Genomic DNA, 25,718 nt, shown 5'->3' on the forward strand with positions numbered 1-25,718 from the left:
CCTGGAGAACCCCATGGACAGAGGAGCCTGGTAGGCTACAGTCTTGGGGTCGCAAAGAGTTGGACACGACTAAGAGACTAACAATACAATGCAATAGGTGATGTAACCTCCCCATACCTGTCTCCTATTTGAAAATGGGGAGAATCTTCTGTGAAGATTGTTGGGCTGTATCCTGTGGATCTGCAAGCCTTGTAGTTGCCCAACCCCAAGATCAAAGAAAGTGACAGAGACAGCAGTGGTTTATTGAACAGGGGATCTTACGCAGAGGGTCCTGGAGAGACCCCCCACTGTGTGTGACAGATGGTAAGTGAGACATGACAGCAGTTTTTGCTACTCAGAGGAAAAGGAGGCTAGTATTTATTGACGTCAGGTGGGCTCATCAGTTACCAGGGACTAATTAAGCTCAGAATTAAAAGGATTAGGTAGTTATGTGAATGAAGCAAGGTCTGGTTGAAGAGGGGATATACAGAGAGTATGAGAACAGCCATCTTGAATGACCTGCTGTTGACTGAAAAAGATGCACAACTTGAGAGTTGTGAGTTAAGCTTGATTTGGGGCAAAATGAGGACAGCAGCCCAGGAGACAGCATGTCAGCTAGATCTGAGAGGCTGCTTCAGAGAGGTAGTGGGGGAAGGTCAATCCATAAAGTTATGGTGAAGGGAGAGTTCAGTGACATCAATGCTTACTTTACAAGAGGTTTTCTGCTAGTTGCCAGGATCTGATGTCATCATGAAGGGATTTAGTGCTTTTCTGGATATGAGGAGATGCAAGGATTGGGATCATAAAATCTGTTCCTTAAAATACCCACCTATCTAAAGACCCGTCCCACCAGGTTCCCTGGAGCACAGGGTGCCTCACTCCACCCTGAACTCCCCTCGGGGAGCGTTGAAGGTGAACACCTGCAGCAGCACAGGCTTCGATCTCCACAGAGGCGGGAGGCAAATGCCCTTGTTGTTCAGTCACTGGCAATACTCTGGGCAAGTGCCCATTTGTAGTTGACACTGCCCATACAAGGATTATATGAGTTAACACAGTTAGCACTCCAGGAACAGGGCCTGGTATAAAGCATGCCTCAAAAACTCTTAGCTATTATTATCACACACACTCATGCCTCTTCAAATCTTCCTGGGCCCCCACAGCCAGCAGGACAAAGCCTCAATTTTCACCCAAAGGCAAACCAGGCCTCTCTTCATCTGTCCCCTTTGTCCCCAACCCCATCTGCTGCAGCATCTTTCAGGGACCCCCAGATCATGCACAGGGCAAGCCCTGTTCACAGGACTCACAAGGCATTGGGGGAAGTTTCAGACAATAAGTTTTCAGACACCTTGAGCTCGCAGGGGCAGGGAACTGGGCAAGAAGTTTCTACAGTCAGCCTGGAAGCTCACTAGAGGGCCCACAGTGCCCACTGACCACTATGACAGGAGGGTGGAGTGGGGGAACTGGCATTCACTGGGGGTCTTTGACATGAGTTGAGAGGAGAGCTAGTTCCCTGAGGGCTTCTCAGAGACAGCGAGAGTTTAGATCAGGACACAGAAGGAAGAAGACTTTTCCAAGGGGGAGAAGAGAGGCCTGCTAGGAAGTGCATTTTTTATGGAAATGACTCTTTTCAGTGGTCTGCCCACTTCACTCTTTCTTTTCCTCTTAATTGATTGACTACCTTTTAATGAACACCTGCTATGTGCCAGACATTTTCCTGGCAATTTATCACTTCATTCTTACAATCACCTGAAGGAGATCTACGCTCTCATTCTGCAGCTGAGGAAACCAAGTTTGAATCCTAGCTTCAGTCTGAAGCCAGGTCAGTATGTTGCTTTGTCCTGCAAATGCCTCCAAAGACCAATCCCTGGTCCCTCTCCCCGCTGGAGTCCCCAGGATCTAGCTGACTGTGGCCTTGGTTCTTGGAATATATACCAGGACTTGGGCCACCATCTCCCTTATTTGTCCTGCAGGGACCTAGCTTCTCACATGCTGCCAGGGAATAGCAAATGTTTACATGACTCTGAGGATCACAGCCCACTTTTGCACATCAGTGAAACCAGGCAGTACACTGGAAAGAACCAGACTCTTGAAAACCTACCTGACATTTCACAGACCTGCTTCCAGGCTATGCAGATCTCATTGGTGGAGCCTCACCTCTGAGAGGCTAGGGCGGCTCATAGGACTCCACCTAGGAGGGACAGGGCAAGTGTTTCCCCATCCAGATTCATCTTCCCTCTGACCACACTACATGGACTACTCCTGCTCTGCCCCTGACTGGGCTGACCCCAGCCCTTAGCACAAAAGTGTGCTGGCCACTGCCCACAGGAGCCATGCACCTGGTGAGGCAGCGGGAGCAGAAAGACCTGTGGTTGAGGCAGACCTGGTTCAAATCCCAGCTCTACTTCCTCACTGCATGATGCTTTCTTCATCTGAAAATGTGGCTCATTCTGTTCACCTCACAAAGTCTTGATGGGGCTTAAAGCACGTGATTTAAATGTGGCACAGTCCTTGCCTCAAGCTTGTTGTTACTGTTGTTCAGTTGCTCAGCCTTGTCAGACGCTTTGTGACCTCATGGACTGCAGCACACCAGGCTTCCCTGTCCGTCACCATCTCTCAGAGCCTGCTCAAACTCACGTCCATTGAGTCAGAGATGCTGAGATGGGAATCTGAGTTCTTGTCTGCAGAGCTGGAGAATGGAATCCACGAACACACAAACACTCACAGTAGCAAGTGAATAGGATTTATTAAAGAGGAGGAAAGTACCAACCTATCAGCATAGACACTGAGAGGGGGTAAAGGGTACCCCCAAGGTGAGACTTAAAACAGTTCTTATATCCTTCCTCAAATTATTACTAACCAATTATTATTCTAACCAATAATAACCATTATTTCTAACCAATCAATTTAAAGTCAATTTAAACCAATCAATTTAAGTCAAGATACTTAAAATCTTTATGGTTTCTCTTTATCCTTGGATTAAGTCACCACCCTTTTTCATGCCCTCTGGCCATTTTACCAGATGTATGGGTTTAAGATTAATGATCTTTAAGAATTTTCCACAGTTTGTTGTGATCTGCACAGTCAAAGGCTACCAGACCACCTGCCTCCTGAGAAATCTGTATGCAGGTCAAGAAGCAACAGTTAGAATTGGACATGGAACAACAGACTGGTTTCAAATCAGGAAGGGAGTACATCAAGACTGTATATTGTCACTCTGCTTATTTAACTTATATGCAGAATACATCAAGAGAAATGCTGAACTGGATGAAGCACAAGCTGGAATCAAGATTGCCAGGAGAAATATCAATAATGATATGAAGATGACACCACCCTTATGGCAGAAAGCAAAGAAGAACTAAAGAGCCTCTTGATGAAAGTGAAAGAGAAGAGTGAAAAAGTGGGCTTAAACTCAACATTCCGAAAACTAAGTTCATGGCATCTGGTCCTATCACTTCATGGCAAATAGATGGGGAAACAGTGGAAACAGTGACAGACTTTTCGGGGGGGCTCCAAAATCACTGCCGATGGTGACTGCAGCCTTGAAATCGAAAGACGCTTGCTCCTTGGAAGAAAAAGTATGACCAACCTAGACAGCATATTTAAAAAGCAGAGACATTACTTTGCAAACAAAGGTCCATCTAGTCAAAGCTATGGTTTTTCCATGTATGGATGTGAGAGTTGGACTATAAAGAAAGCTGGGTGCCAAAGAATTGATGCTTTTGAACTGTGGTATTGGAGAAGACTCTTGAGAGTCCCTTGGACTGCAAGGAGATCAAACCAGTCAATCCTAAAGGAAATCAGTCCTGAATATTCATTGGAAGGACTGATCTTGAAGCTGAAACTCCAATACTTTGGCCACTTGATTCAAAGAACTGACTCATTTGAAAAGACCCTGATGCTGAGAAAGATTGAGGGCAGGAGGAGAAGGGGACAACAGAGGATAAGATGGTTGGATGGCATCACCGACTCGATGGACATGAGTTTGAGTAAACTCTGGGAGTTGGTGATGGACAGGGAAGCCTGGCATGCTGCAGTCCATGGGGTCACAAAGAGTTGAGCGACTGAACTGAACTGAAGATTAATAATCACCAGTTGCTTTTCCCCCAAGCATATGGAACAGAATCCAATTACTGCCATTCCCTGCATCTGAGTGCTGATAACTTATCAGACTAAAGAGACATCCAGGAATTCAGAACAATGGAGTGGATGTTTACTGAAAACAAGACCAAGGTCTCAGAGTTCTACACTGACTAGTAATTTCTACTTCAATGCTAATCCAATCATCTCGTCCTCCATCATCCCCTTCTGCTCCTGCCTTCAGTATTTCCCAGCATGAAAGTCTTTTCCAATGAGTCGGCTTTTCACATCAGGTGGCCAAAGTATTGGAGCTTCAGCTTCAGCATCAGTCCTTCCAATGAATATTCAGGACTGATTTCCTTTAGGATTGACTGATTTGATCTCCTTGCTGTCCAAGGGACTCTCAAGAGTCTTCTCCAACACCACAGTTCAACAGCATCAGTTCTTTGGTGCCCAGCCTTCTTTATGGTCCAAATCTTTTACCCATACATGACTACTAGAAAAACCATAGCTTTGACTATACAGACATTTGTTTGCAAAGTAATGTCTCTGCTTTTTAACATGCTGTCTAGGTTTGTCATAGCTTTTCTTCCAAGGAGCAAATGTCTTTTAATTTCATGGTTGTAGTCACCATTTGCAGTGATTTTGGAGTCCAAGAAAATAAAGTCTGTCACTGTTCCACTGTTCCCCATCTATTTCCCATGAAGTGATGGGACCGGATGCCATAATCTTTGTTTTTTGAATGTTGAGTTTTAAGCCAGCTTTTTCACTCTCTTCTTTCACCATCAAGAGGCTCTTTAGTTCCTCTTCGTTTTCTGCCATAAGGGTGATGTTATCTTCATATCTGAAGTTATTGATATTTCTTCTGGCAATCTTGATTCCAGCTTGTGTTTATCCAGTCGGGCATTTCACATGATGTACTCTGCATATAAGTTAAATAGGTGGTGGAACTTCAAAAATGTCACTTCCTTACCCTCCTCCCTTTTGGAGCCAATACCCAGGAAGCAGAGAATTAGGCAGGATGAAAACATCCCCAGGCCTGGAAGGAAGCCTTATCTAGCTACTGACCACAGTGCATGTACAGATAACCCTGAGGCCAGTGACCCCACCTAGGCCAGGACAGGCTCTGACAGTGCTGCGCTTGAGCAGTCTGGGCTGACTCCACACTCCGCCCACACTGAGCTGAGGGAGCTGAGTGAGCCCTGGCCACCAGGCTCGGGCCCAGGGCAGAAGCAGCAGCACATGGAGAGTGGGCAGCTGGTGAGCAGAGCCCCTGCTCCAGGCTGCGGTAAGTCCCTTGACATGGAGGGCAGCCCCTTGCACCCCCAATCAGGTGAGTTGGGCACAGACGGGGAGGGAGAAAGCAGGAAGGAGCATAGTATGGGTGTCACCGAACCCCACCACTGACGCCCCAGTGCCGCCTAGCTGGTCGAGCTTTCTTTTCTTAGTAACTTCAGGCAGACTCAACTAACCCTAACCCTTCTCAAAAATCCAGCAGAGGATGGGAATGGAAGGGTAATGTTTGCCCAGGGAGAAATGAATTTGCCGTTGTAACAAACAGATGTTACCTATTTATTTTTCTTAAACAATCAGCTTTTTCCAAAAGCAATTTAGAACAGCTTATAAAGAAGAGCTTCACAATAAGGTTAATAGTAAATAAGACTTGGGAAATCATGCTGCTGCTGCTAGTCACTTCAGTCGTGTCCGACTCTGTGTGATCCCACAGACAGCAGCCCACCAGGCTCCCCCGTCCCTGGGATTCTCCAAGCAAGAACACCAGCTGAGCTACTTTAAGTTCTACTTTAAAGCCCATGGTGGGCTGGGGTAAAAATAAAGTAGAACTTAAAGTAGCTCGGCTGGTAAAGAATCCGCCTGCAGTGCAGGAGACCCCGTTTCAATTCCTGGGTCGGGAAGATCTGTGGAAAAGGAATAGGCTACCCACTCCAGTATTCTAGCCTGGAGAATTCCATGGACTGTATAGTCCATAGGGTTGCAGAGTCAGACACAACTGAGTGACTTTCATTAAATATATTTAGTAAAGATAAGATAAGCATGAATATGGGTCTGAGTATCCTAGTGATACTCAGTAACCTAGTCCATGGTGAAAAGGGAAATAGGATCAGCAACTGGAAAGGAAGATGCATACTAGTCTTATATTTTTTTCCTAGAGCTTTATATAATAGGCATTGAGCGTTGTGAGAAACAGGTCATTTACTTCATATTTCTAAAAATTCAGAAGCAGATGAAATCAGGCTATTTGGCTCATAAGAGCCTTTGAGAGAGCAAAGGGAATGGTATTAAAATACCACCCCATTAGGGTGAATGCATTCCAATATAGGTTTCTGATGGTCAGATTGGCCTGGGTGTTCAGCAAGTTGTCCCTTTCCTCATCTGTGCTGTAGACCCACATTTCTCAAACTTTAATATGCATGCAATCTCCAGCAAGTCTTTTGAAAATGCCTTTCTGATTTAGATCTGGGGTGGGCAGTTCTAAAAAACTCCCAGGGTACCATGTGCACCATACTTGGAGCAAGGAGCTAAAAGCCCAGACTTCTCTAGCTGTGCACCTATGCGGTTCCCCCAGTGAAAGTAATGCAGTGCTGCCATGGTTCCCACTGACCACTGATGTCCAGCCCCAAGCCATGACTCCCGACGCACACAGAGACTAAGTGCCTACCATGTGTCCGAGCGCCCTTAGCAAAATGGCTGTTCCTGCCCACCCTTCCCCTAGTCTTGGATGTGCCCACCCCTCCCCCTAAAAGCACCTGCCTCTAGAACCTTGTTCATGCTCTTGTGCTGCCACAGTTAAATCTCTTGTGGATACAGTCTCTCATTCCACTGAACTCAGAGAGCTTTTCCTCTGGAGAGAGCTCATGTTGCAATAGAGGACTAGAAGGAGGGCAAGACTTGCACCAGAGTGCCAAGCCCTGGGTGCAGGGGCAGAGGGTTGAGGGCCCTGTTAGTCACACCTTATAATGCCTTACAATATTGGCTTGAAATAATCCACGACATGAAAGAGACTGTAAGCTTAAACCCTGAGCACACTTCTGCAGCTTGCCTCTCCTTCCAGTGCCTGTCCCCCACAGCCCACCCCACCCCATGCCTGTGACCACTGCCTCACCTCTAGGTGGTTCCAACAAGGCTTTATCCACAGGGTCATCATGGAAGAAGACACAACCCCTCCATTTTCCCTTGAAATCGCTTCCCTAAGTTGCGTCCCACTCCCTCCCTCACAGAAGGAAGCAGTTCCCTGTGCCCAGAGGCTTGGTTTGGGGAGTCTCACCTTGCCTGGGCTGGGCAGTGGAAGGCAGGACACGTTTTCTGGGGCCGCAGCCCAGCCTGAGTACGTCTAGGTCCAGGTGGCCTGGCTCCCAGCCAGGCTGTCAGAATACACCTGGCACACGGCTTCTAGTGACCATCTTGATTTAGTAGTCAATTAGAGTATTTATTTTGTGAAATGGATGTGTTTTGTCCGAGCTTATAAGTGCTGGATCAATCCAAGAAGCTGAGTCTGAACTATGTCCTTCTCTCTGGGCCAAGAAGGAGATAAACCTAGATTCTCTTCCTGGATACTCTCATCTTCTAAGCCAAAGGAGTAGCCTTGTCTGCAGGAAAAAGAGCAATCTCCGGAGACTGACATGCAGGGGCTCCATATGCAGATATCCACCAGCACATGTGCTGAGCACCTCCTGTGTACCTGCAGCGCCAGCTCTGGGGCAAGCAGAGGAGGAGACCAGATGTGGGGGGAGCCCTAGGCGAAGCTTCCTGGAGATGCCGGGAGGTGCCGAAGGTTGAGAATGGCCAGGCATTCATTCAACAACTGTTCACAGGGCACCGACTATGTGCCAGGCTCTGATCCAGGCACTGGGAATACAAGTGAAAGAGGCAGATAACACTCCCTGCCCTGAAGGAGCTTACATTTCTGTGGGAGCAGAACATTAATGAACAGCAAACAGAGAAGGTGTGTCTTATAGTGAGTTAGAAGGAGAAAAAAGGGCTTTCCTGGTGGTTCAGTGGTAAATGCGAATGCAGGAGACATGTTCAATCCCTGGGTTGGGAAGATCCCCTGGAGTAGAAAATGACATGGGATTATTCTTGCCTGATTAATCCCATGAACAGAGGAGCCTGGCGGGCTACGATCCGTGGGGTCACAAAGAGTCGGACACGACTGAGTGCCTAACACACACTAGAAGGAGAAAAAGGCTAAGTGAAAAGAAATAGGGCAGGGTACCCAGATGAGGGATGCAGATAACTGGGTGAGTCTCACAGAGGTGATGTTATTGCTCAAGGATCCAAAGGAGGGAGGGAGAAGGCCAGCGTGGCAGGGCTGAGTGATAGCAGAGAGAAGGGAGCCGGAGACAAGGTCCTGCTGGGCCTGGTCACCATAGAAAGGGCTTTGCTTTGATTCTCAGAGACCAGGGAGCCAGGGGCAAGTTTTGAGCCAAGGAGTAACACGATCTGACAAATGTCTCCGAAGGATGGCTCCAGCCACTCTGCCCTTGGCCTAGCCGCGGACACGAGTCTGGCACAGAGGAGGTGCTCGACCAGTGTCAGGGCACCACCCTTCCCCTGGCTCAGGAGATGGCACGTCTGCTTCTGGGAGTTGGGCTCCAGGAAACACTGATTCAGCTCTCAGCCACACTAGGCCCCACATCAGGTGAGACAGACAGGCCAAGCATCAAAGGCCAGTGGCGTGGATGGTGCTCTGTCCACCAAGGTGCTTGGCCTCAGCAGGGTGTTCACCTCTCTCCCTCCCTGTGCCTTTCAGGCCCCTCATTGTTCTCTTGCACAAGTTCATGCTCCACTACGACATTCCTCTGTGTATTTCTGCTGCTCCAGCCTTTTCCCTCTCTCCAACTCATGGGGAGCCCCTCAGAGGCCTACCAGGTCTCTTTGGAAGGATGCTAGATATATCCTTTGAGAATATTGGAAGACCTCTCCACATCTCTATTTCCCAAGCTGCATCTCCTTGTGCTCCAACTCCTCTGGAATAACAAGAAGGGTGCTCAGAGACCCTCATCAGACAGAGAAGATATTTAAAGAGCAGCTAGTGTGTGCAGGGCACCATGTGAGGGGCACCAGAGAAGGCTACATGCTCATTCCTGTTTCCCCAAAGTCACTGCAGAGGCAACCTGCCCCACTCCAGTACTCCTGCCTGGAGAATCCCATGGATGGGGGAGCCTGGTAGGCTGTAGTCCATGGGGTCAATAGGAGTCGGACACAACTGAGTGACTTCACTTTCACTTTTCACTTCATTCATTGGAGGAGGAAATGGCAACCCACTCCAGTGTTCTTGCCTGGAGAATCCCAGGGACAGGGGAGCCTGGTGGGCTGCCATCTGTGGGGTCGCACAGAGTTGGACACAACTGAAGCGACTTAGCAGCAGCAGCAGCAGCAGCAGTGTGTGCAGGGCACCATGTGAGGGGCACCAGAGAAGGCTACATGCTCATTCCTGTTTCCCCAAAGTCACTGCAGAGGCAACCTGCCATCCTAGGGCCAGAACCAGGCATGGGGCAACTGTGTCCCCAGCACTTGGAACATTGTGATATGGTGCGGTTCCCTGAGTGTGGAATGCACAAAGGACCTATGAGAACTGCCTCCAGAGCTCAGAGAGGATGTTTTCCTGGAGCAGGGTGGGACAGGAGTGGGAGAGAAGCTGGGCCTCAGGGTCTGGCAGAGTGGAGAGCTGGGGCAGGTGGGTATTTTATGCAAGAGGAAACCTGTGGAAGTGAGAAAGCACAAGATGCTGGTGAAGTGAGAGGACAAAGAAAAGGACTCTCACCCCACCACCTGGCCAGAGCTCTGCCTCTCCCCCTCATCGCGCCCCCTGAGGTCTAGTTGTGGGGCCATTCTTGAAGCCCAGCCCCCTGCCTTTCTGGTCTCTGGGTTCAGATGGTCCCTCCCTAGGACTTATCTCCCCAGAACAGCTTGGGATCCTGGAGTATTTTGAAGCTCTTTATCAAGGGCTGGCAGAATATGTCCTAGAGGACTAATCCAGAGAGAGTCCCAGGGGTCAGGCAACCCCCAGTCAGCCTCCAGAAGATGTGTGACATTGGTGCCCCACAACGATCAGAGCCCCTGTGTCCTCACCTGTGGAAGGAGAGGAATGGTGGTCAGCAGCACACGATGTGAGACTGCAGGTGAGAAAGGGCTTCAGATGACGGCGCACACCTCTAGAAAGGTACCTGAAAGATACCCTCACCTTTTACCTGACTCACGGCTGTGCTGGGAGGCCACCATCATGGGGGAGTGGAGGACAGCGCCCAGGGCTGGAGGCCATCTGTCTCAGGGTATGGTGGTGTTTCAAGCCTAGAAAGTCTAGATGAGGAAACTAGGGCCCTCCTAAGGGCCCTCCCCCAGTTCCCAGGCCCTGGAAGTGAGGACTCTGAAGAAGGGTCAGAGGTCTGCCCTAAGGGTAGACCAGGAACAGAGGAGCAACGGAAGCACAGAGGCCTGGATGCAGCCTAGTGGAGAAGGGGGCCTCTGCTGCTGCACCCCTTGCAGGATGGAAGGAAGCCAGGTTGAACTGGTACCTTGGCATCTTCCCACCTGTGTGAACTTGGCCTGCCACTTAACCTGGCATTATGAAATGGATGTGGATTTGAGGTGTCCCTCGGATGAAGGGAGCCAGCCGGTCCCAGAAGTTACCAGACGCCCTGCTTGTCCTGGTTAAGAGTTGCCCACTTTAATGGGGGAGATAGAGGTGTTCTTGCCTGGAGAATCCCAGGGACGGGGGAGCCTGGTGGGCTGCCGTCTATGGGGTCGCATAGAGTCGGACACGACTGAATCAACTTAGCAGCAGCAGCAGCATAGAGGTGTAGTTCCGGAAGTTTAGGAACATTAGGCCGGGGGAGGGGAGGGTCGTTTGTCCCTGCCGCCCACCACCACTGCTGGTGATGCAGGGTGGGATCAAGGACCCTGCAGCTCCCCGATTGCGGTCCCGGGGGAGGTGGCCAAGCCGGATAAGCAGCAGCAGCCGGCAGGCGGGCGGCCTCCTCCCCCACAGGTCCGGCCCCGCGGGCGGGCGGGGCACCGGGAGAGGAGGAGCCTCCGGGCTGGGCCACCGCCTCCGCCGCCGCGGACCTTCTGCTGCCGCCGCTTGAAGCAGCGGCGGGCCTGAAAGGTGAGTGACCCCTCGCCCAGGTCGCCGAGGGGCTGCGCCCTGTCAGGGACCCCGGCCCCGGAGGCTGCCCCGTAGCCTCCTCCGCCTGGGCCGCCCCACGCATGCAGGAAACCTGGGCGACTGGGACCCAGCCACGTGTGCCCGGCGGCAACGAACCCGGGTCCTGGGTCCTCCACTCCCTGTGTGCCTTCCTTCCCAACCTCGTGCGCCACCCGAGGTGGGCAGGGCCGGGTGCTCGCAGCGCAGGGGTTGGGACTGAAGGGACCTAGCTAATTCCCCGGGATGCTGCGTCCCGCGCCCCACCCCGCGGACCCGCCGAGTCCACCGGTCCCGAGTTCCCCGCTGCGCCTGCCCGCGGTCTCAGGGGAGCGCCGGAGCGATGGGCGGGATCTTCTCGCCAGGGCTCCCAGCCCTGTGCCTGCCCCGGGCGGGGCAGGCGGCAGGGGCGGGGGCTCCCGACCTTGACCGGGAAGAGGCTGGGCTGACCAGTGTCCTCTGCCCGCGGAGCTCTTGCCTGGCAAACTTACCGGTTTCCCCGAAATTGGGGGCAGGCTGCCCAGAGAGGCGTGGTTGGAACTTTGCTCACTCTGGGTTAGATGAAGGGGAGGGTACGACGAGTTACTATGTCCTTTGAGGATCAGGAGGCTGGGTCCTCGGGAAAAATGCAGACAGGTCTTGTTGGAGCCCTGGCAGAGGACTCTGGGGAGAGGCCTCACAGGTTTCCAAGGCCGCCTCTGAGACACAGGCTGCAGATATGGATCCTGGAAATACAGGAAAGTATTTCTGTCCACCAGAGTCCAGTGATGATGATTAATAGCAGACATTTATTGTGCACACCTGAATTCTTGCTTTGCACACAGTATTCCAGTTAATCCTCAGTATGGAAAGGCACCATTATTATCTCATTTAAGATGGGGAAACTGAGCCTCAGGTAGCATGGGTGTTTTAAAAGGATGCTGCTGCTACTGCTGCTGCTAAGTCGCTTCAGTTGTGTCCGACTCTGTGAGACCCCACAGACGGCAGCCCACCAGGCTCCCCTGTCCCTGGGATTCTCCAGGCAAGAACACTGGAGTGGGTTGCCATTTCCTTCCCCAATGCATGAAAGTGAAAAGTGAAAGTGAAGTCATTCAGTCATGTCCAACTCCTAGGGACCCCATGGACTGCAGCCCACCAGGCTCCTCCATCCATGGGATTTTCCAAGCGAGAGTACTGGAGTGGGGTGCCATACGAGTACTAAGTTGCAAAAGTAGGATTTGTACACAAATTTATCTGACTTGAGAGCTGAGAGGGTGCTACTACTGGGAGAGATAGGTCATGCTCTCAGAGTCTGTGGCAGTCTGAAGAATCCCAGGCTAGGGGCCAGAAATCCACAAGACCAAAGAATTTTACCTGGCTGTGAACCTCAATCACCTGCATGGTTTCTTAAAAATACAGACACCTATGTCTTCCTTGTTGGCTCAGTGGTAAAGAATCCACCTGCCAATGCAGGAGACATGGGTTCAATCTCTGGGTTGGGAAGATCCCCTGAAGAAGGAAATGGCAACCCACTCTAGTATTCTTGCCTGGGAAATCCCATGGACAGAAAAGCCTGGCAGGCTACAGTCCATGGGGTCGCAAAAGAGTCAGATACGACTAAGTGACTAAACAACAACAAGGTCCTACCCAAAGCAGGCCGAGTCCAATTTTGCAGAGTGAACCCCCCTAGCATCTAGTCAGGAGCGCCTGGAGGGCTGAGACCATATCTAAGTCATCTCTACCGTCATCTGTATCCCCAGTGGCCTCCAGAGGGGCCAGCTTGGAGCAGGTGCTTTTGTTACCAAGTACAAGTTCACTCTGCTCTCCACACAACATGCCAATTAACCAAGAGATGAGGTGTTGAGGCAAGGAATACGACTTTATTTGGAAAGCTGGCTGACTGAGAAGATGGCAGACTAATATCTCCAAAAAACCATCTTGTGGGGTCTGGGTGCTAGGTTCTTTTATAGAACCAGAGAGAGAAGCAGTGAGGAACTAAGGCAAAAAAGCAGAATAGAGGCAATGAGGAAGTGAAGTAAAAAAGGCCATCAGTCTTGCAAAACATCTCTGGGAATGGCCAGCCTTGGGAAAGGGATATGCTATTCTCGTCTTTCTTACAGCCGTTCACTGGTGGACAGGTTCAGATTATCTCCTAGGAGCTGAATAAGGGTGCTTTAGATTAATAGTCAGGCAAAGGGACAGGGTTCTCTGAGGCAGGCCCTAACATATGATTATAATAACAAAAGCGATGAAAAGCAAGTCAAAGAAATAGATCCAACATGGAGTCAATTGACTCTCCCCTACAACACTTAAGCAATGTCTGATGGATGAATGGACTTCGTGGGGCAGGGGCTATCACTGGGATAGAAAAGTTTTCCTGAAGGAGACCTTGAATAATGGACAAGTGACCTCAGCCAGGCCTGGGGGAAGAAGGCCTGGAGTTGGCACGTGGTGACCCTGGCCTCAGAGCTTGCAGGGAGCTTGGACCAGGCCACTTGTTCATTGGAGGGTTGGACAGATGGCCTCAAGCTTGTTGAGCTCCCCAGGACCAGGCCTGGTCACACTGGGACCATAGGTATGCCCTCTTTGGACTAGAGATGTCAAACAGATGAACTCCTCTCCCCTCCAAGTTTTCTTTCCTTAACTCAGGGCCCTTCCCTTGCAGGATATACCAGAGTGTTGGGCAGGGCTTCAGATAGTTAAAAGGGGAAATGTTAGGACTGAAGTCCGTAGCTGCAGACCTGAACAGTGGAGTGGCTGACTGCAGAGGAGGGTGCCTGCCTTCGCAGTCATCACAGCCCTTTACCATGTGGCCTAAAGCACGGCCTCCGTTCTCTGAACCTGTTTCATCTTCAAGACCTTGCTAAGGGCTTGGGACCTGATATTCCTATAAAACAGGAACAACAGTGCCTGCTGGGGGAGGATGCACTGTGTGATGGTGCTGAGGTTTAGGAGTACAATAAATATCAGACCCCCTCCCATTCTCCCAGGGTTTGAGTGAAAAGCAGCTGGGAACCTTACAGGCTCATTGCTCCTCTTGTCTGAACCCCTCAATTCACTAGGGCATGGCCTCCGTGGTCCCCTTCTCTGTTGCAGACCTGGTCTTGAGCCCAGGTCTCAATTTAGTTTGGGTTATAGAACTTGGAGGTGGGAAGGCAAGGGGTGGGGACAAGGCACACTAGGTGGTTTTCAAACATTTGGCTACCGAAGGCTCACTTCCTCCTATCTGTGCCCCAGGGCTGGGGCCACCTACCTGTCCAACCTGATCTGCCGTTCCCAGGCCTCTGCATGTCAGCCCTTCATGCCTTGGCTTGCAGCGAGCACCACTTCATACCTGAAATGCGATCGTCATCGTCAGTGAATAGTCAGCTCCCCACGTGCCAAGCATGTTATAGGTGTGAGCACACTTGAACCTTCCAACTGTCCTGTGAAATAGACAGTGCTGTTCTCCCAGCCCTGTGACTTTCCCAAGAACACATGAGACTCCATTCTTTTGACACCAGATTTGTTCTCCTAACCACTGACTATAACTACTTGTCCAAATTTTGCCTAATTGTTTCTTCATTCAACATCTACTGAGCACTAACTTGGTGTCAGGCACTCAGGACCTGGTTTGGGTCTCACTTCTAGCAGGATGAGTGTAGGTTGTCGTTTATAGTCACATGAAAACCAACACCTTCCACTTATTTCTGAATATGAGTGGGAGAACCGAGGCCCAGGTTCCACAGCTAATGGGAGGGAGCCAGGATTCAAAACCAGAGATGGCTCCTCCCTGAGCTTGAGGTATTGACCACTGCCCTGGCGGGATCAGTGGCTGCAAATTTATGCAGAACCATAAACCCCTGCATTGTCTCTTCAACCCAGAGCAAAAGATTTCCCCCGTCCTCAGGCATGGAACACTGTCACTGGAGAATTACCTGACGCTCAACTCTTTCCCGTCAGTCTGTCCTCATCAGTCACCATTGTCATCTGGCAAAACCGGCAACAGGTGAGCCCTAATTGGCCTGCAATCAGGCAGTAACTTCTCACTTCCTCTTCTGCTTAATGAGATCCAGGTGGGGTCGAAGCACACAGCACATTTTTAAGCCTTTTAGAACTATCCAATTAGGAGATTAAACTGTGAAAAATGCAGTCTCAAGACTATCAAATCAGTCCAGGTAAATGTAAAGGAGATTATGGACTGGTGAGTGGGCGTCCTAAGTCTTCCATGGGGAGTAGGCTGTCTTGGTTCAAGTGCAGACAGCATGTTTCCCAGAGCCTGTGTGCTGTCTGTGATGGGAGGACCCATGACTGTAGCAACCAGTGCTTCTGGTGGCTGTCGGGCTGTGGAAGGGGAGGCCTGTGATTTGACTGGTGGGCCTGGGGAGGTGACAGCATGTCCTGCTGTTGGGGAGAAGGTCTCTCTGAAGGTGAGTCATTCAGGGCTGACAGCTGAGGATGTTAAGGGGCTTCAAGTGGCCCTGTGAGATGGGCCCTCCAGGTAGATTTTGTGAAAGACAGGCTGGCCAAATACAGTGCCTGTGGAGTCACCCCAATGGGCCTTTTTAATCAAACAGGTCTGTGCCAAGCCCAGGTGCCCAGCCAGATGTGTACATGGGTCAGTATTGCACAGACACGGTGGGGTGGGGGTCTGGCAAATGAGCCATAACCTGGTGTGGGGCTGAGCCTCTCCTGGAGGTCAGAGCAGGCCCTTTGTGGCTGTGTATAGAGATGGCTCCACACTGGCTGGAAATCAGGTGGCGCCTGGAATTTTTAGGGAAGAAACAAGACGTGCTGAGCCAGGTGGCCAAGGGTTATGATGAGAGTTCAGGGGGTTCGATCTGGGAAAGCCCTGCCCTCCTGATGTTCCTAGATTAGAAGGCTGGAGGCTGGAGATCTGACTGCTCTGTGAGTTCTGGCTTGGCGGCCTTTGTCCTCTTGTAATTTTGCTGTGGACTTCCTTTGTGGCTCAAATGGTAAAGAATCTGCCTGCAATGCAGGGGACGGGGGTTTCACCCCTGGGTCAGAAAGATCCCCTGGAGAAGGAAATGATAACCTGCTCCAGTATTCTTGCCTGGGAAATCTCATAGACAGAGGAACCTGGCGGGCTACACTCCATGGAGTCACAAAGAGTTAGACATGACAGAGCGACTAATCAACAATAAAGTTTTGCTACAGCTCTTCTAGAACATTCTGCTCTGGCATGGCTCTGTGTGACATGTGAAAGGAGGGGGAATCACAAGATGGGGGAGCTCAGGACACAACTAGGGGCTTGGGGAGACCCCCAGGGGGCAGGGCATCATGGCTGGAACCATGGGGGTGCTGCTCATGCCTGGAGGGTTTGCTTTCAGAAGGAAGTGTGGTTTCCTGACAGGGCAGCTTCTCCAAGCAGCTGTGTAGGTTCACAGGAGTGGAGAGCCTCAGGGAACTTACAGTTGACTGGGAAGCCAAATGAGGATACAAAATGCTCCTAGGCAGCGGAAGGGAAAGAGTCCAGGGCTGCATGTGGCCAGTGGCCTACAGCAGAACACAGGCCATGCGTACGAAATAACAGTTCTAAGATGTACGTTTGGGAGCTTTCATGCTTACTGTCTTACTTAACCAACAGAACAGAGAAGGAAAGTAGCCTGCCCAAGGTCACATAGCTGGTACACGGTCAAACCTGAATTCACGCCTAGATCTGTCTAACTAGATCCCCCATGAAGACAGCTGCTTCTGTATTCAGAATGAGGGAGATGGGTGGGGGGCTGTGGAGGGGGCGGTGGCTGGAGGTCCCTTGCATGCCCAAGGGCTCAGGCTAGATCTTCAGGGAAGAGGAGCGTCAATGGACAGGAGGAAGTCAAGACTTCAGGTGGAGGTGACGGTACTGGCAGAAGAAGGGGGCAGCGGGGGCTGGAAGGAGGGGTGGCAGATGAGTTGAGCAGGGGAAAGTCAGTGTGTGCATTGCTGGTCTAGGCTGGACTCTGGAGACATTCCACAATGCCCCTCCGTGCCTGCCCACAGGGTGAGACAGAGGAGCCCTAGCAGAGAACCATGCAGGCCCTGACCTGTTGCTGGTAATGAGTAAACCTGTCTGGAAACCAGGGTGTGTATTCTGGTCATCAAAGGCCCAGATGCCCATGGTTCCTCAGAGCTAGTTTCCCAAAATCACCAGTTTTCCAACAATTTGAAAACAATCAAAAGTACTTGTCATAAGACTGAATTTGGCATAGTTGACTTCAATGATACAAAAGCTTCCACACCTCTGGCCTCCCCCTGTGCTGCTGGTGCGGCCTGGCCTCCAGGGTCACTGCACAGACAGGCCTTCCCCGTCCAGGCTATGTCCTCTGAACAGTATTGTCTTTCTGTTCGTCCTTCTGTCTGTCTCTCTGTCTGTCTCCCCACCGGAGAGAGACACCAACTAGCTAGTAAAGATGACTGTGAAGACTTGTTGGCACCGAATGTAGAGAGACTTAGCACTAAGCCCATGACAACCACAGTGATTGCAATAAATTACCCCCTGCAGCAATTGGTAAATTGCCATTTTCTGCAGCCATTATGTTTGGCTTTGTATCTGAGAAGTAAAGGCATCTCTCTCTCTCTCACACACACACACACACACACTCCTGTGGTGAGGCAGTCTGCCCTGTGTTGGATGACATTTATTCATTTTATGTATCCTGGGTTCTGCTGGCTGTCCTGCCTCAGTTCCTGTAGCAAAGAGACTTGAGTCTGAGCCACTAATTATCACCAGTGAGGTTTCCTCCCTAAACAGGAAGTATCAGGCCAGAGCCACTCGCTCTCAGTGCACTCTGAAACCAAGCATCAGTCACTATCCCGTTCACTCCCTGCAGCCGGGAACCAGAGTGCAGGCTGAGGCGGTGGCAGCCCGGCTGTCCAAGCCCCTGGTGGTCCCATGCCTTCTGAGCATCTGCCTGAGTTCTGTGTTCCAAGCCAAAGTCAGGCAGCTTACAGGTCAGGGGCAGACCCCAGGGAGAACGTGTGGCCAGATCACAGTGGGGCTGTCAAGGGACACGTGCGTCAGACCCTCGCATCAGCTTGTCGTGGGTGAGTCTGGTTATAGGGTGCAGAGCCACATGGCCTGGGCAGCATGTGGGGCCCTCTCTCCAGCCCCTCCAATCCTGGGCTGCTTGAGTGCACCCCAGCATCTCGGGGAGCCCCTGTTTTAGAACTGGCACCAAAGAGCACCATCTGGTGATGTTCTTGCCAAAATGGGAAATCTTATCATCTGCACATTAAGTCAGAAACCTTTTCAAAGTAAAGGGTTCAAGGATTTATCACACACAGTGCCTTCAGTTAATGTGAGCACTGGCTTTGTGGGCTCTGGTGTGTTAAAAAAAAAAAGTTAATGTTTATGATATATTTCTGTGGAAGGCAGGTCCATTTGGGAATTGTAAATTTTACTTATTAGTAACCACTTCTGGGTTGGTTTTCAGAGAACTGCTGCTGTAAGTAGTCGAACCGGATTTTTTTAGAATGTTTCAAAAATCTAAATGTTTGTAAAAAGCCCTATAAATTTTTCATTCACTTCTGTTTTGCAGGCGGTGTGGTGATAAACCTCTCTTTTCTGTCCAACCAAAGTTGCATATATGTGCCTTTGTGTGTGTACAGGGTTGTGTGTGTACGCATGTGCATGCACCCCTGCTTTCTGTTATTCTCTTCTGTAGGAACTTCTCAGCCTTCCTTTTAAAAATATAATGATTTTTTAATGATATCTAAATAATGATTCCAGGCAGTATTACAAGAAATCTAACAGTAAAATGTTTGTTAGAGTCCATCAGAAAGGGAAAATGTCCGCAGAAAAAAAATAGAAACGCACCAATTAGATGTGTGTGTCTGTGACCCAGCTTTTAAACCTGTACTTGAGATGGCATCTTCTATGCTGTCTCCTGTCAGGTCAGCTGTGGGGGTCTGGGGGGGGCAACGGGACACAGTAGCACCTCCTTCCTGCCCCCTGGACCCCTCAACCTGAGATCAGGGAGGGAGGGCAGTGCTGCTGTGGTTTAGAATCTAGGACAGAGGGCAGCCCTGGATCCGCAGAAACAACTTGAGAATGAGGTTGGAAAGTATGAGTTTGGGCAGCTCAGCTGGGCAGAGGGAGAGCGGAGAGGAAGCCAAGCCACCTCAGAGCCCCATATAGACCAGACGACTGGCTATTACGCACACCCATGTGAATGAGCAGGACTGGACGGGGCTGGGGCAAGAGCCACTTACGGGCCTTCAGGAAGTCCTGACTTGACGTCGGCTTTCTCATCTGTGAAATGGAAGCAGTGATACCCTGAGTGTACAAGTCCACAGTTAAAGTCTGTCCACTGTGTGAGTCAGACCCCACCTCATCGTCGCTTCTTTGACTCCTGGTTGTTGGTGATGTGGCATGTGCCAGACACTTGCTGGGTACTGGGCTGTGACTTCCCAGCTGCATCTCAGTAGGGAAGGGCTGGCGGACCTCATAGCCCTGGGAAACCCAGATTTCTACATTCCCTGGCTTTAGGGGCAGTCATGTGGAGGGAAGGAGGAACTAGGGGACTTCCCTGAAAACCGTATCTATTTGCATAACAAGTAGCCGGCTTTGTACTTAGATTGTCTCTTTCAGGTTTATAAAATGGGAAAGATTTTGTAGGAGCTGTATTCACTTTACCAGACTGGGAAATGTGAATTATTCATATCAAAGTGTATTCATTTTAATATTAACATTAACACATGGGGAAGGGCGATGGAGATTTAAGGAGGCTAGGAACTCTACCACCATCCACCCCTTGGGCCTCTCAAAGAAAGTTCCTACCATTATATGCTGGTTCCATCCTGTTAGCATGCTGCAGGGAGCCAAGGGGACCAGGGGAGGGAGGTTAATCCTGCCTCAAAGAGGAGGTAGGGTGAGGGCTTCATAGAGGAATGGCCTTTCTGCTGGACCTGGAATTTTGTCATTTGGAAGGAAAAGACTTTTCAGGCACAGAGATTAAGTCTATGACTTGATCAGGAAAAAGTATAAGGAAGGATGTCCAGAGTCAAGACCATAGGCCAGGTGGGTCTTGATTGGGAAAAGCCAAGGGATTCATCTGCCAGAAGCCACAGCTGTGCCTCACCTGCCCCAGGTACTGTTCCCTGATGGAGAGGGCAGATCACTCTGAATGGTTGCTACCTCCTGGCTCAGAGATTCATGGACCCTGGAGCCATTGGCCCAGCATCCCTGAAGCCTCCTTCCCTGGGTTTGTCCTTACCAGGCTGCACCCTAATGTGTCTCAGATGTGGTGTTTGATTTCCTACTTTGGCCAGAATTGCACGAGCTGAACTGCATCATTCTGTTTCTTTGCAGTGAGTGCAGCTAGGCATTGGTCTTCTGTGTTACTAAGTTCATCGAACAGTGAAATGTCTGGCCAGTTCTAACAGTATAAGCAAGCTACAGTAGGACTTCAAAACTCATCATGTGATTTAATCCCCTCTGGGTAGAGGAGGACCCCAGCTAGGTGCTGGGGTGAACAGCCAGGGCTCATTCCCAAGCACACTCTGCCCTCGGGCACAGAATCTAGCAGTTAAGTCATCCAAACCACAAACATTGATTGAGCACCTACATGGTGCTAGGCCCCAGACCAGATGCTGGAGACACAGAAATGAGTCCAAAGTGGCCCCTAGTCTGGCAGGGTGATAAACGAGCAAACCGGTATGTGTGGTCAATGGTAATGTGACAGGAGTGCAGACTGAGTCACGGAGCACAAGGTGCCCCTGTCCTTCAGGGCCCAGGAGGTGCTCCCAGGACCTCCCGGACCAGTTCTTTGAGCTCTCAGAGTCTTCTAACAAAAGTCAGAGTTCTGTGTGGAGCTGGCCTGTGGCAGGTGGTTGGGATGGAGTGGTGTGACAACCATCCCCACACAGAGCAATTGGAGAGTGGAGGCTGAGTCCCACTGTCCCTAAGAGTTCAGAGGAAGAGGCCTCTGAGGGTCAGTTTCAGGCACCCCAGAGGCTTCCTGGAGAAGGTGGCCCATCAGCTGGGCAAAGCCAGGAAACATGCACCCCAACCCCAAGAAACTGACCATGTGAGGCAGGCTGAGCTGCTTGGCCAAAGTCTGGGGACCTGCCCTTTCCCTTCCTCTATCCCCCTGGGGGCAGGGGAGCCCCCAGGGCCAGGTGGGCCCATTTCTGGATGTGCAAAGGTACATCATGGCAAGGGGAAAGGGTGGAGGCAGCAACCAGCCACAAGACCCATCTGGCCCCAGGAGTTGCAGCACCAAGTGTCCCTGGAAAGCGAGAAGCCATCCAACCCCCATCGCTGAGGCGGCAGATTTCAGTTGCCGCTGCCTGACAGCCTCCAACCTGGCTGGCTTAACCGGTCCATAGGGAGCTGGCTGCCTCCACATGCCAGCACCCTGACCTCACTGGGCAGAGGCAAGCGTTCCTCCCTGGCTCCCACAGTGCTGGGCACGCCCTCATTCAAGCACTTTTCTCCTGGCCATGGGGTGTAGCCGACCTTTCCCCTAAGAGCCTCAAGAGGACAAACCGTCTTTTTAGCCACCTGCCAGAACACCTGGAGAAGGAAATGGCAACCCACTCCAGTATTCTTGCCTAGAGAATCCCATGGACAGGGGAGCCTGGTGGGCTGCTGTCCATGGGTCGCACAGAGTTGGACACGACTGAAGCGACTTAGCAGCAGCAGCAGCCAGAACGCCTGCTAGATACGCAGTGGGTATTCAGACCAGGGTTGGCAGGACCAACCTTTACGTAAAACCGCACAGGATGTGCACTGCACAACTCCAGAGGGCGCTGTTCGCATGGATCGCAATGTAAACGGTGCCCCTGGCGTTGTGAGCACAGGGCCCCTTGCTAGCATCTTCCCTGCTTCGCGCCACTGGCCTTGGTGCTGACCACCGGGACTTCCTCCCTCCCCCTTGCAAGCAGCACTGACCACCCTCCTGCCTCTGTGCTGACAGTGGGTAGTGATAAACTGTGCAAGTGAGCATTTCCTCCAGGCCTGGCTGGCAAATCCTAGTGAAAGAATACATGGATATGGATATGACTTCAGGCCATCTGAATTCTTGGTCCTTCAGGAAACTAAGTCTTCTGGGGAGATCACCCCAGTTGATGTGTTGGGGGCTCCTGGGTCCACAGGATCCGTGTGGTCTCCTGGTTTCACTACTCTCTTCTCCCTCAGTGGGAGAGGTGACCCCCTGCAGTGGGCCTGGTGACCCACACACAGTCCGGGGAGGGGGCCATGGGAGCAGTTTGCCTGGAGGGTTCACCTCATTGGCTGAGTGGGCAATGCCACTATAGCCTTGACCGCCTTCTCTTTACCAGAAAGAGCCAGCTTTGGGAGGCCAAAGTGTGTGCAGGGATGGGGTGCACCTCGCCCTCAACACTGAAAGGAGTATAAGAAGAGTTAATGATACCTGGGGTCCTGGGGGTCAGGAAGGCTTAATGAAGGAGTGGCCTAAAGGCTAGGCCTGACTATAAGAATTCAAGGAAGAAGTCAGATCGGAAGTGGTTCTTACATGCAAGTAATTCATTAATTCACTCACCCCTCACACAGACCTTTTGTGAGCATCTGCTGCAGTGTTTTTAGCCTGTGGTCCTAGGACCAGTAGCATCAAAAATCCTGGGGATGCAGCCCAGCAGTAGGTTTTTGCTTTTGTTTTTGGCTGCGTGGCACTTGGGATCACTTGTTGCAGAGCACGGACTCTCTAGTTGTGGTGTGCAGGCTCGGTAGTGGCAGTTCCTGGGCCAAGTTCCTCCGTGGCATGTGGGATCTTAGTTCCCCTGACCAGGGATTGAACTCGCGTCCTCTGCTTTGAAAGACTGATTCTTAACCACTGGACCACCAGGGAAGTCCGGCTCAGCAGTATGGTTTCTTTTTTTTTTAATACATATATAGTTTTATTTATTTGTTTGTTTTTGACCATGCTAGGTCTTCGTTGTTTCCCTGGCTTTTCCATAGTTGTGGTGCATGGGCTTCTCGTTGCGGTGGCTTCTCACTGAGGAGCACAGGCTCTAGGGCTCAGGCTTCGGTAATCACAGCACATGGGCTCAGTAGTTGTAGTAGAATATGGGCTTAGTTGCTCCACGGCATGTGGGGTCTTCCTGGATCGGGGGTTGAAACCCATGTTTCCTACATTGGCAGGCAGACTCTTCACCATGGAGCCACCAGGGAAGTCCCACCCCGCAGTATGTTTTACCAAGCCCTCCAGGTGACTCAGGTGTAGCTCAAGATTGACCTAATACATGTGAGGCACTGGGCTAAATGCTGGGACTACAGAAGTGAATTTGACTGTTCTTGCCCTTGGAGTCTGGGGAGGACAAAGGCAGGAAAGAGAGATCCTGTCAGTGCAAAAGGGCTGTTCTCAAAGAGCATGAAGGCAGAGTGGCTGCTGGTGGGGTTTGACCTAGGAGCTGGGGTTGCTGGTAAGGGCTGCTGGTGGCCTGTCAACACCAGTGCCTTGAGCTCCATCCCTGGGAGGGAGCCTGGTGCTGAGACTAGCAAAGCCCGGTCCCTTGGTGCCCTGCCCCTGACCACCAGCCTCTCTCCGCTGTACCCCTCTCTGCTCGACCACCGCCTGTTACCTCTTCCTGAGCCCCAAAGAGCAGCATGACTTTTCCTCCAATTGTCTTAGTGAGAAGTGTGTGCAGATATCCAGACCATTACCTCAGAGCGTATTTTTAGAAAACTTTAGAGTAAAATTTTCCATTCAGCAGAGAACACCATTTATTGATTTAGGTGCATTTATTTCTGCTTTACACAGATCAAAGGTTTTTAAAAATCCTAGGCAGAGAGGAACAACATGAAACACATATGAGTTTTAACAGGCTCAGATCGTGGCACTTTGCTACCTCCTATAATCCTTACTATGTTTCATTAAAGTAAGTGACATCACTCCATTGTACAGATGAAGAAACTGAGGCTCAGAGAGGTCAAGTGACTTGCCAAGGCCACCCAGCTCGTAAGTGGTACAGCTGAAATATAACCCCATAACTGCCTGTGTTCTTGCTGGCCCACTTTGCATTTTCTTAAGGTGACTGATCCTGAGTAAATCCAGATGTTTTACGAGACCACACTCTGCTAGGCAACCTCCCAATGACCACTGATGGGTCTCAGGGGCCGATCTTCTGCCTAGTTAAGGAAGGGATGAGTTTGGTGGGGAAAGATGAATGTGTTGGACCTAATGCAGGCAGATTGGCAACTGTGTGCTAGTTTCCAGCTGTAGGTCCTTATATAAACCCTCAGCCACTATGAGGAGCTGATGATGCCTGCCTGTCCCCTCTCACTGGAACACACGTGCCCTATTCACTCACCCATCCCAGGAGCTGGTAGGTGAGCCTCAGGCCTCAGCGCCCTTCCTTGCAGACCATCCACTGTGGCTCTGGAACAGCTGTCTGCTGACATGGGGTGGAATGCAGAGAAGTAGCTGTGTGGGCAAAAGCTGCAAGGCCCATTCAGAAGCAAAGAGGACTGTTTAGCCCATGGTACTATCTGCATTTGGGGCTTCCAAGGTGGCTGAGTGGTAAAGAATCGCCTGCAATTCAGGAGACATGGGGTTGATCCCTGGGTCAGATCCCCTGGAGAAGGAAATGGCAACTCAGTTCAGTATTCTTGCCTAGGAAATTCCATGGCCAGAGGAGCCTGGTGAGCTACAGCCCATAGGGACGCAGAGAGTCAGACACAACTGAGCAACTAAACAACAGCAACCATCTCCCCTACAGCAGTAGTTAATAGTGTTGATTACATAAGCCTCACTTTTCTAGATGTCGTGGGGCTTAGAAACCTCAAATTTTGGGAACAAGTAGGAGATAACTTGGGAAGGTTGCAGAATCACCAACACGGATGTCACAAAATCCATGCATTAACTCATGAGGAGTCCTTAAACTCACCAAAGCATGTCTGCTTTTAGTTTACACATAGTAACAGGCTGTGTAGTGTCTCAGGTATTTTTGTAACAACTTTATTGAGCTATAATTCGTGTACTATATAATTCATCCATTTAAAGTAAGCCACCCAGTGGTTTTTTAGTATATGCACAGAGCTGTACACCCATCACCACAATCAATTTTAGAACATTTTCATCACTCCAAAAAGAAACCCTGTACCAGTGAGCAGTCACTCTTCCTTTTCCCCAACCCCGTACCCCCCGACCCCATCCTTAGTTCCTGGCAGCCTCTCATCTACTTTCTGTCTCTGTAGACTTGCCTGTTTCTAGGCATTTCATATAAATGGAATCATACAGTATGTGGCCTTTTGAGACTAGTCCCTTTCATTTAACATAATATTCTCCAAGTTCATAATGTTGTCGTGTGTATTAGTACTTCATTCCTTTTCACTATGAATGTTATTCCGCTGTGTGCATGAACCACATTTTGTTTATGCATTCATGAGTGGCGGCCATTGGGGTGTTTCCTCTGGGGTTGTTGTGAATGTGCTTCTGGGAACATTGATGCTCACATTTTTATGTGTATATATGCTTTCATTTTTCTAGGGTATCTGTGTTCCTAGAAGTGGGATTGCTGGAGTATATAGAAACTCTGTTTAAATTTCTGAGGAACCTCCAGACTCTTTTCTCCAGTGGCT

The 25,718-nt window shown here is 50.5% G+C and overlaps 1 protein-coding gene and 1 long non-coding RNA gene across 8 annotated transcripts in view; one reads left to right on the top strand and one right to left on the bottom strand.

Annotated features, from left to right (window-relative positions):
• The window catches only part of LOC129646542 (uncharacterized), a 37,935-nt gene extending 23,406 nt beyond the window's left edge, over window positions 1-14,529 (bottom strand). For 2 of the 3 annotated variants that reach the window (XR_008712017.1, XR_008712018.1), the window contains exons 1-2: window positions 14,448-14,529; window positions 11,707-11,940 (exon numbers count right to left, since the gene is read on the bottom strand). This is a non-coding gene — a long non-coding RNA (uncharacterized LOC129646542). Of the gene's footprint in view, window positions 1-10,016; window positions 10,147-11,706; window positions 11,941-14,447 lie in introns of those variants that run through there. The other variant, XR_008712019.1, reaches the window with a different exon arrangement.
• Window positions 5,219-25,718, top strand: part of STEAP3 (STEAP3 metalloreductase) — a 54,616-nt gene continuing 34,116 nt past the window's right edge. The window contains exons 1-2 of one of the 5 annotated variants that reach the window (XM_055572881.1): window positions 5,223-5,389; window positions 15,059-15,182. Coding sequence is in view for 2 of the 5 variants with exons in the window: in XM_055572877.1 (XP_055428852.1) it covers window positions 5,299-5,389 (91 nt within the window). In the remaining 3 variants the exon portion in view is untranslated. Of the gene's footprint in view, window positions 5,390-11,081; window positions 11,180-15,058; window positions 15,183-25,718 lie in introns of those variants that run through there. The other 4 variants (XM_055572882.1, XM_055572877.1, XM_055572878.1 and 1 more) reach the window with 4 other exon arrangements.

The sequence above is a fragment of the Bubalus kerabau genome, chromosome 3, assembly GCF_029407905.1.
Source record: "Bubalus kerabau isolate K-KA32 ecotype Philippines breed swamp buffalo chromosome 3, PCC_UOA_SB_1v2, whole genome shotgun sequence".
In the NCBI taxonomy this organism is placed as follows: Eukaryota; Metazoa; Chordata; class Mammalia; order Artiodactyla; family Bovidae; genus Bubalus; species Bubalus kerabau.